This window comes from Triticum dicoccoides, chromosome 7B (genome assembly GCF_002162155.2).
Source record: "Triticum dicoccoides isolate Atlit2015 ecotype Zavitan chromosome 7B, WEW_v2.0, whole genome shotgun sequence".
Classification (NCBI taxonomy): Eukaryota; Viridiplantae; Streptophyta; class Magnoliopsida; order Poales; family Poaceae; genus Triticum; species Triticum dicoccoides.
This window is the reverse complement of record NC_041393.1, coordinates 383,716,772-383,728,350: the sequence shown is the minus strand read 5'-3', so window position 1 is coordinate 383,728,350 and position 11,579 is coordinate 383,716,772. Positions and strand designations below refer to the sequence as shown.

Here is an 11,579-nt window from a genome sequence, read left to right as displayed (position 1 = left end):
GCTAGATGTGTTTGGGCATTGGTGGGTGGCGAGTTGGCAGAACATTTATGTGAAACCACTGAGCCTAGTGCAAAGCAGTGGATCTTCTCCATGATCGACATTTTATCCCATGAATCTTTCATCAGGCTGGCGGTAACAATATGGGCGATATGGTGGGCTCGAAGAAAGGCCATACACGAACAAACCTATCAGAGTCCTTCAGCAACCCATGAGTTCATACAAAGATTCATAGCAGATTTGGAACTTCTTCCAAAGAGTCCGGAGAAGAACCTGCCTGCGCCGAGGTGCAGTGTACTGTGCCCAAGGGCCCACCCTGCGGGTTATGGTAAAATCCACGTGGACGCGGCAATGTGGGTTATGCTAAAATCCACGTGGACGCGACAGTGTCAAAAATACATAACCGAGGCGTTGCGGCGGCGGTGTGCAGAGGCTCGGATGGCAACTTCATGGGCAGCTCGGCATTGGTGATACATGGAATAACAAATGTTGCAACTTTCGAAGCTATTGCATGCAGGGAAGGTCTAGCACTTGCACAAGATCTATTGCTGAATGATTTTGTCATAGCCTCGGACTCCAAGCAAGTAGTCAATGATATCAAGACAGCAAGCAAACGGAGCAATTATAATGGAGATTAGGCAACATTCATTACTTTTCAATTGTAATTTTACTTTTGAAGGCAGAGCTGCTAATAGCGATGCCGATGCCGATAGGTTAGCCAAGTTTGCACATTCATTGAATCGGGGTAGACACTTGTGGTATTTGGAGCTCCATGATCTTTTTTGTATCCCACTTAATGTGGTCTATGAGCAATAAAAAACTTGTGGTACATAGCTAGCTCGTGACACAGTCACTCATCACTGTGACCATCTCAAATGTGAGATTCTCACACATCATAAAAATTAAAAAGATGATGTTTGAACCACCCGGAGCATAAAAGTAACTGTCGGCACAAAATGCATTCATATTTCCACAAAACGATTCAGATTTCAAGTCCGGCTGACACTCCAAGGACAAAAGTAAACATGTTGACAGGAACAAACAAAACACCCTTTGTTGGAACGAAAATATATTAAGAAAGAAGAAACGGCTTCAAGTTGAAGTTCAAACATTGGGGGGTGGCCAGATCTTGGCGAAGAGCTCCTCCACGCGCCGCGCCTGGTTTGCGTACCCCTCCAGCCCAGAAGCAAGCAGCTCCTCCGCCGCTGGCCCCATCGCCGCAGCCAGGCTCAGCTGGTCCCACTTCACAAGCTGCGTTCATCGCAACTACCCACTTAGCGCACAAATACCACATCAAAAGTACACTTCTGTTCTGTTCACATAAGATGTGAACAAGCCAAACTAACGAGCGAACGAACGAACGAACCTCCTCTTGGCTGAAGTTGTACATCTTGTCAAGCGAAGGAGTCAGCCTCTGGACATAACCGTACTTTTCATCGGAATAGGTCACAGATTCATCCAAGGACTGCAGTATCTTCAGGGGCGCGATGATGTAGTCGATCCTAAATATTTAAAAACATTAATTAGTACAGTACCTACCAATTCAGGTCCACAGTCTATACTAAGGGGAAAAAGGCAAGTATTTACCCCAGAAGGCTAAACACGTCTTGCTTGTTGCGCACGGCAGCGGCCATCAACTTTGTCTTGTACCCATTCTTGTGAATGTACACATACGCTTTCTTCACCTGAAATCCAGATCAGAATCATATATAAAGTCCAACTCCTAGCCAAGTAAGTAGCACAGCATATTATGTAATCCACTGCAAATATGGAAAACTCAACTCGACGCCGTGTTATCTTCAGCATCTAATTGGGCAGACACGAGCTCCTGAATAACCCTACTCTTGTTCATTCAAACTTTCCTTATTATTTTCATTAATTGTTCGATTAATCTATTCTCACCAAAAAACAGTATAAGTGTACTGCCATTCAACCCTAGTTCCCTTGCAACTGTCATTAACGCTAGTTATGATATAGCATGGCAAACCAGCATATGATGTGCTAAAAGAAATTGATGATGAGAATTTTGCATCAAGTAAAAGGAAACAGTACAAAATGGGCAAAGTACCCAGGACAGAGAACACAACAACAACAACAGAAAGGACTGGAAATGGTCAGCACATTTTCGCTGTAAAGGGAGCCCTGTTCATGGGCCAGACCCCTCTACAAGGAGGCTAATGTCGTCTTGAATGAGGCGTGCTGCTACTGAGCACATGATCGCAGTTTGGCTTTCAAGAGATGGTGCGAATCAAATGGAATTTGAAAATAATAGTCAGTGCTATTACTTGCTGGTAGTGACCACAAAACTTTTGAAATTTTCACTTTTTAGCACAAAACACAGCTACAGAAGAGTACTGGGGAAAGCGATGCCAGGAACATTAAAAATTGCAGAATTGCAGAGTAAAGAAGCCCTGTTTCCAGATATTAGCTTATGCTGATAAACACAAAAATGAAATGGTAACTGATGCTAACCAAGGCAAGGCCAGCATCTTCTCCCTTCTTTAAAGCTTCATCAATCTCTGGGTCACCAGAGTGATTCTTTGCCCAATCCTGTATAGTTTATGGTCATTGGTCAGCATAACATCTACATTTTAGCGCGAGGTAATGAAAACAGAACATGGTAAATTTACCCGAATACGCCCCACAAATATTTGTACGACGGATGCACCAGCTTGCGCTGCAGCTGCTGCTTGTGCAAAACTTAAGAAAAAGATACACACAAGGCTTCAGTTCTTAACTATCAGGTCAAAGTTACAAATTCTACAGAGAAAAAATATCTTTCCAAAATTGCCTTACCATCTTACATAAATTGAAAGTCTATGTAAGTGCACCTACAATAGTGCATGTCTTTTCGTAGTAAACATGTTCGTCTCAATAACTAGTAAGGCCTGTTGAGTTGTCTTGTGGAGCCTCTTATACAAAGGGGTGCTAACCCTCACAAAGATATGAAAATCTTTGTGTGAAGTGCATTGTAGGTCCTCAAACTATTTCAGAGGTGTCACACAGGTCCTCGAACTATGAAAAGTGTCATTCAGGTCCCCGAAGTGCAATATGTGTGGCATCCAGGTCCTCAAACTATTTAGAGGTGTCATGTAAGTCCTCGAACCATTTTAGAGGTGCCACATATGTACACACTTATTGCACTTTGAGGACCTTCGAGGACAATCCCACAATTACTCATCATGTGAGATGAGTACTTCACGTATAAGTTACAGGACAGATTGGACTGACAACCTCTCCTTGTGCTAACACCAAAGCACAATAGGTATTTATGTTGCCGACAGGCAAAAAATGGGATACTGTAGCCATTTAGCCCTCTTCAGCTTTCTACAAGTCCCACGCTAAGTAATTTAAAGACAGTTCTGTGGTTCCAAATTGCGACAAGAAAGAAGTTTCAGGCACCAAAGCATTGTAACATTAAAGAAGAGAGGGAAAAACATTCATACAACTCCCCACTACAAGAAATATGGTTGGGACCAAATTAAGCAAAGTGCACGTACGTACCTGTAAACGAATGTTAGATGTGTTTGAGTTCCTTCAGATTCAAGTAATCTTGACGCTTCTATACCCTGACGATTGTAAACAAGTTGACGACAAAAATGCATAGTCAGCAGGTATGAACAAGACCACACTTAAGAGATTAATGCAGTGCAAACTTACTTGCCATGTAGCAGGAATTTTGAATAACAGACGTTCTGATGGGATATCATGTTCATTGTATATCTGCAACAGTTCATGCACCTGAACATAGAAATATCAAATTTTTTCATCAAACATAAGTTCTTTTTGTTTCTTCAAATGATATCAGCCAACAGCACACATGCTTTACTCTGAAGCATCAGCCAGACAAGGCTATGAGTAAAAAGTATATGCCAAAACTTAGATAATAAGTAACTACACATGCTCCCAGCCTTAACTTTAGGAAAAGATATTACAGACATCAAACGGACACTTGCAGTTAAATAGCACCATCACGACTAAGGTATGATTTGTGGGAATATTGGAAGTGAAGCAGAAGATATTCAATATGTTCATCAATGTTGACAAATTGAATATGATAGTGATGAAAAGAACTCAAAGCAATCAAAAAAGAACGATATGATTGCCAAATCTGTTATCAATTTGGAGAGAGAAAATATTCACTCCGGAGCTAATAGTAAAGATTTGGCCAAACAAGGATGGAACCACGACCCAATCTGCTCGCTCTGCTGGAATACTTCAGAGGATGCTGTGCATCTGCTGGCACCTGCCTCTTCACCGCTGCGCTATGGCGCCGGGCCTTGCAGCTGTGCCATCTCCCGATGACACTGGCTCCTGCCTAATCTACAAGCTCACTTCTTCAGTCGTGGGAAGATGGTGCCCGCACCATCGCATGCATGGAGCTCACTGGTGCAGCTTGTGTGGTGGCACGTTTGGAAGGAACGCAACGTGCTCTTCACAAATAAGGCATCAACAACAACTACCACATTCTACTGCTTAAAATATGAGCTGGCTAATTGGACAGCCGCAAAGAGGATCAGAATCGATCAACTCATACAAAGACCCAGAGAACCTGATTAGAATAGTTATGGAGCTGTGGTTGCCGTTGCCTGCATGAGCCATATGCAACTAAAATCCTCTTGTAACCGTGTACTACACACCCTGTACTCTCTCCCCCTAATGAATGAAAAGCCGATTCAGCATTTTTGTCAAAAAAAAATTGTTCTATCAATTAATGTCTAGCTAGTGGGGCGAAACATAGATATCCTAATTCTGTGTACGGTATGTAATATATCAAACTTATGTTGATGTTAGTGGTTATTTTGCTCAATATTCAGTTTAGCCCATTAGAAGTAAACAAATCCTTTTTTCATGGAAATTTTCAAATATACTTTAGTTTTGATTACTAAAACTAACTGATTACTTATTCATGCATACTTAAGCATCATCAATGTGATGAAAATAAGCTACTATGGTCTACAGATTGATGTTTTGCCCACATCAAAATAACTTGTCATCATTGAGAACACACAAAATAATGGACTAATTAAACTGAAAGTAGATTCAAATAAATGATGGTCTTGGTAAATACTTCACGTTCACGGTATGCTAGTAAAAATACTTAAGTTAATAACCATCTATGCAAATCACAATGTGGGTACTTTGGGTACACAATTCAGTTACGCAACACGAGAACAACAAAAGAAGGAAGAAGCGCATACCCTCTGGACGATTCCTTGGGTATCGTAAGCCAATCGAGCATCTATTTCCGTGGACACTCTTCCAGGAACTTGATGAGCCAGCTCAGCTCCAACATTCCCCAGGGCCTGCCAAATTTCTTATCAAATCAACTCCTCAGATGAACAGAACAGGTGATACTGAAACCGAAATGCAATGTGCACCTTGGTAAGGTAACAGGACATCCGGTCCCCGGGCTTCTCCATTGTGTTACATTCACCATCTACCAATGCGGTATCTATGGCACTCTACAAAAAACACGCAGCCCGAGCACTAGTCATGTGACCCTTCCTCTGTTCAGTGTTCACCATCTGCCAGTTAAACATGGCAGTAATAATTGCTCACCTTGAACTTGGTATCCGGGAGCCCTGCGATCCCAAGCAAAAGTGAAGAGCTCACGGTGGCCGCCGTCGGTGCAAACCTGCAATTGACCAGCAGTATGATGTATCACTGACCATCGCCCCAACCAGATTCATTCAGCGGAAGTACAGGAGCAAAGAGCGGAGCAGTTACTTCTCAAAATCATCGAACACGACTGTGTCCGGCACGATCTCGCTGAAGCTGGAGACCACGTCGAACTCAGTTACGACCGCTGCAAGCAACCCACAAGCAGGTAGCGCGGATCAAGACTCAAGTACACCGCACATCATAACAGGCTGGGGGGCAGGAAGGAAACCAAGAGAGACCCAGTACCGCCTGCGGGGGAAGAGGGCGCGTTGCCGGCGGCGGCCCGTGCCACCACAACCGGCCTCCGTAGGCTAAAAACCGCGGGCTTAGCCGAGCTTGGTGACGAGCTCCACCTGCCGACCTGGAGCGGCGATCAAGAACGGGTCAGACCGCGCAAGCGGCCAAATCGAGCAAATGGGAGCTCGTCGGACGGAGGATGAAGAACGTGAGCGAGAGAGTGTACCTGGCGGGGGGCGGGGAGGAAGGGAGACGAGGTGGGTGCGGAAATGGAGAGCGCCATGGGTGGAGCTTGGATCGGAGGAAGTGGAGTGAGAGCGTATATTTACACGATCGCAAGTCGTATAAATTAGCTCGCCCTTTGGGGTTAGTTCATCAATTTATGGATGTGACGATTTTGCCCTCGGATGAGTCGATGGCTCATTTCTCTATGTGCGCCCCAAGTTTGAGTTTTTTTTTAAGATCCGGCACTTGCTGTTTTTTCACTGTCCTAACTAATTGCAACGGAAATATACATATTCTAGACTTCTAGTGACTAACTTAATCCCGTGCATTGTCATGAAATAAAAAAACACCTGTCCTCTTGTCTTCTTTCTTTCTTTCGATATCATTTAGAAACCTTATTTAACTTTAGCAATTTTGTAGAATAAACTTGACCATCGATGTCTTATTACTCCAAATAAAATTTGTTCCAGCATGTCCAACAATATCTCTAGATTTACAATTTGACTACACAAAGGAAGTGCGTGAAAAACATGTTAGCAAGTGTTTCCCCGGCGACCATGTCGATGGACCATTGCTTCTGCTTGCTTTAGGTGCATCTACTTATGATAAGCGCAATGGCATTTCCCAATTATATCCCTGGCAAGATCACGATTACATTTAAAGGCATATATTAACATGCTCGTATTCATATTTCTTTAATCCTCTTGAAGGTAATCTCTGATACATCAATTCAGCCACCACAATAGATGTCCATAGATAAAAGTGTGTCTTTACAGATATATTTATTTGATATGAGAAGAATAACCGATAGGTGTAGCTCATTCCAGGAGGGAGATCTAATAAACATCTTTACTTTTTGTTAATTATTAAAGTAAAAAATGGGACACTATTCACCTTAATAAGAAACAACATAATAAATATATCTATTTTATGCCTAGTCAATTCAGATATATCGACATACAAATTGAGCATGTTTATGGAACCTTGTAACAGGAGTGCTTTGCCAAGGCTCGAATCCATGAAGAATGAATCTTTGAGATTCAGGTTTCAGGTTTTAGGACAATACTGATTAGTATCGCGGTCAGGCATTTTGTGGCCACACTGGTTGCTTAACAGAAAGATTGAACACCATTAATTTTCACCATTCTCTCTCATGCACATTGTTAATAATATTTGCAAAGTCATCTAAGTGTAACCAGTCCCATTCAAATTTGAATGAGTGGCTTGCAACACGATGGTGTTTGACAATGCGGTTGCTTGTAAAAAGATGGATGTTGCATGTCGGTCACGGTGACGAGTATTGCGACATGGTGGTCTCGTATGGTCGTCCAACAACATGGTGGATGTTGCGGTGACAGTAGGGTAGCCTTGCAACTGGATGGTATTCCACTTGCAACAAGGTGGTTGTTGCAGGGGCAACATGCGGCGACAAGGTAGCCTTGCAACTGGATGGTATTCGCGGTTGCTTTGCAACACAACGGTTGTCGCAACAGCGGGTGACGGTGTGTGTGGTCTTCCCTCTCCAGTAGCACACGAGTGTCTAATTTCACGGCGATGGAGACATCAGACATGACGATATTCGGCGGGGAGAAAAAGACAAACGAAGGGGTTCAAAAAATTCATGTGAAGAAGGAAGGAAATAAGGCAAAAAAGAAGAAAGGCTATGTGCGCTCAAGACACGCACAAAAATCAGTTGGTTGTGGCGCACTAGCGTGTTTGGATCTAGGGTGAATATACACCCTATACGAAAAAAAGTAATTATAAAAAATCCAAAAAACAAGTAAATTTTTTTGTGGGTAAAAATAAATAAACTTGACCTTCTACTGTATTCATATAAAAAATGGCCAAGGAATGACTTTCATGGTATTCTTGGTGGAAAAAAATACTATATATGTACAAGTTACTATTCACATTTTTGTCCTTAAAATTTGGTTTTTTTTCCTTGAAGTTGACGGTTTTTTCTTCACGAAACTTTTTATACGAGTACAAAAGAAGGTCATGTTTATTTAAAGAAAGTTTTTTTTTGACTTTTTCTACTAGTTACTACTATAACTTTTTTTCTCAGATTTAAATACACCCAAGAGCTAAGGGTATTCCCTGGATGGGGTTGAGTATTTCCCTACTTAAATTGTACTCCCTCCATTCCTAGATATAAGTCCTTTTAGAGATTTTAATAAGAAACTACATACGGAGTAAAATGAATGAATCTACACTCTAAAATATGTCTATATATATCCGTATGTTGTAGTTCATTTGAAATCACTAAAAAAGACTTATATTTAGTAACGGAGGGAGTAGGTGTCAGGTTGGCGATAGAAGTTGCATAGAAAAATATGAAAATGGTTCCGATTTCGCATCCACGTGACATCCGGATGCAAAAGCAAAGCATGGCTAGTTTGGTAATCGGGACGATGGCTAATTACTTGGTTAGCATCGATCTGTTCTCCATTGGGGTTTAGTTTATTCGCTTAGCTCCGTGCGGGGCTGACGCATAGAGGTTTCGATACCACCGAGGCTCGAGCGCGAGCGAGGAGGATTTGGATAGAGCTTTGCTCATGTGATGACGCGCTCCTGGATTTGGATAGTGCAACTAGTCTATTTTTGGTTTTTTGCGTTGTCTTTTGCGTTTCGGATACACGATCAGTTTGAGAATGATTGGATCGACAGGATCGATGTTACACTTGTTTTCCAAGGATAATGTGGTAGTACCAAAGCATGAGATTAAAATAAAACTGGTTTGGAAGGTACGTAAAGTAAGATGACTTTTTTTAAGGTAATACGTTTCTCATTCATAAAATAAAAATCCGGTTACAAGACACGTAATCACCGACATTACAGTACTGAAAGGATAGAATAATCCTACACAAAAACCAGCGCCTATTCCTTTCCTTCGGCATCACCGAAGCGACCATCAAAAGAGAGAAGACAAATCACCTCTTCACCCGAGCTCGACGCGGCTCCATCGCTGATCCGCAGCTTTACGGACCTCGAAAGTAGTTTGCCAAAAGCAAAATCATTGCCGTTGAAAGAATCAGACCGGTGCAACGTGTCCCCGAACACGCAATCGAACTCCAGACCTGACATCCCCGCACGACTACAACATCGGAGGAGAAAACCAGAACTGTCAGCCTCCAACCACACACCCAGCATAGGATGCACCATCTTTCAGCTGTCAACTGCGCAGGCCGCCGTCTGCGCGTACTCCCGGACGACAAAATCTCCCTACTCCACCATGACGTCGGAGACAACGCCACAGCAACGGAGACAGAGCAGAAGGAGAGACACACCTGATGGAGTCGCCACCACCGCCTCATCGACGCCATCCATGAACCCTAACTTCGCCGATCTGAAGGATCGACAAACACACGATGCCATCAACTCCGAGACGCCACCATGAAGGACACTGCCGGTGTGGGAGTGGAGCTGAGACAGATTTATTCGTCCGGACGCCGCACCCACCACGACATACAAAACCAAAACCTAACTACAGAGCGGAGGAACGGGGTCCCCCCTCCCTCCCGTTGCCGGAGCAGCAGACGGAGGGAGAGGGGACCAACGATCTCGCCGATGAAGATCGGTGGTAGGCTGGTTTATTCGTCCGGACGCCGCACCCATCACCCCAACGACGCACCACGACATACAAAACCAAAACCTAACTACAGAACGGAGGAACGGGGTCCCCCCTCCCTCCCGCCGCCGGAGCAGTAGACGGAGGAAGAGGGGACCAACGATCTCGCGGTGAAGATCGGTGGTAGGCTGGTCGCCTGCCTGGTCGCCGCTCCTGGCGGCTAGGTCAGGGAAAACTTTCGTTGCTCCGTAAAGTAAGATGACTGATTATCATACAGAGAAATTTAGACGAAGGTGTGGTGAATTGTTTTTTTCAAACATGAAAGTAAGTAGAGATTGGGGAATAATAATTAGAGATACGACGTAGCGAGAAAAGCCTATGGGAAGGACGGGGTCGGACGTGGGGATGCGCAGTGTATCACGGAATTGAAATATAAAAAAAGTAAATGCACGCTCCTGCCGTCGGAGCAGCAGACGGAGAGAGAGGGGACCAACGATCTCACCGGTGAAGATCGGTGGTAGGCTGGTCGCCTGCCTGGTCGTCGCTCCTGGCGGCTAGGTCAGAGAAAACTTTCGTTGCTCCGTAAAGTAAGATGACTGATTATCATACATAAAAATTTAGGCGAAGATGTGGTGAATTGTTTTTTTCAAACATGAAAGTAAGTAGAGATTGAGGAATAATAATTAGAGATACGACTTAGCGAAAAAAGCCTATTGGAAGGACGGGGTCGGACGTGGGGATGCGCAGTGTATCACGGAATTGAAATATAAAAAAAAGTAACCGCTTACAAGGAAGCGAACCCTGGCCCTCACGCTGTTGTGCACGCGACGATAGCCATATGACCAATCAATGTTTCGGTAACATATAAGCAGCCCAGTCTTTTAAGAACTGTGTACCCGTACGGACATGCTATTGGTACTGTAGGAACACTGTAGCTAATGAATTTTCAAAAAGACGAACATGAATTTTTTTTAAAGCGTGAACGTATTTTGAAAACTATAACATTTTTTTGAATTACTAGCAATTTTCTGAAATCGTAAACAAGAACATTTTAAAATTCCATAATTGAAACACGAACATTTTTTCAAATTTTGAACATGAGAATTTTTTGAATTGAGAACAAATATTTGAAATTTTCAATCAAAAGAAACGAGAAAAATAACAACAAAAAAGGAAAGAAAAATAAAAACGAAAAAGAAACAGAGAACATATTTTGAAAACACAAACAATTATTCAAAACGAGAAATTTTATCAAATTATCCGACCATTTTTTTATTTACGACCAATTTTTTAAAACATTAACATTTATGCATTTTTGGAAAAATCTGAAAACAGGAACATTTAGCAAAATTTCTGAACAAATTTTCCAAAAACTATAACATTTTCACAAACAGGATCATTGTTTGGAATCATGGAAATTTCTTGAAACAGGAACATATTTCCAAATTCCATAATAAATTTGGAGAAGCCGACATATTTCGAAACTCCTGAACAAAATTTGAAGACACAAACATTTTTTGAAACTTGTGAACAATTTATGAAACTGGGACATTTTTTGAAACTCCAGAGGAAATGAAAACATGAACATTTTGTGCAATTTGCGAACAATTTTCTAAAACAGCAATATTTTTTTAATGCCTGAACATTTTCTGAAAATTTTGTATAAAAGCTTTCACAATATTTTTTGAAAAACAAGAACATTTTGGAAAATCCTGAACATTTTTTAAATTTATGAACAGATTTTGAAAACCATGATTTTTTGAAATTTTGAACGTTTTTTCAAAGCAGGAAATTTTTTCGAAAATTAAGACCAAAATCTGAATATGTACTTAGTTTTAAAATATAAAATAAGCTTAAAAAAGAACTAAAAAACGAAAACGAAAAAAGA

The 11,579-nt window shown here is 42.1% G+C and overlaps 1 protein-coding gene across 1 annotated transcript; it reads right to left on the bottom strand.

Moving 5' to 3' along the window:
• Window positions 1–908: 908 nt before the first annotated feature.
• LOC119337928 (transaldolase-like) lies at window positions 909–6,268 on the bottom strand. Its single transcript, XM_037610199.1, has 13 exons — window positions 6,125–6,268; window positions 5,908–6,022; window positions 5,728–5,806; window positions 5,560–5,635; window positions 5,379–5,462; window positions 5,199–5,303; window positions 3,658–3,738; window positions 3,502–3,566; window positions 2,628–2,697; window positions 2,470–2,547; window positions 1,585–1,682; window positions 1,364–1,499; window positions 909–1,248 (listed from the first exon to the last, which is right to left on the bottom strand). Exons 1-13 carry the CDS (start codon window positions 6,179–6,181, stop codon window positions 1,102–1,104), a joined length of 1,191 nt encoding a protein of 396 aa, XP_037466096.1. The 5' UTR covers window positions 6,182–6,268; the 3' UTR covers window positions 909–1,101.
• Window positions 6,269–11,579: the final 5,311 nt, after the last annotated feature.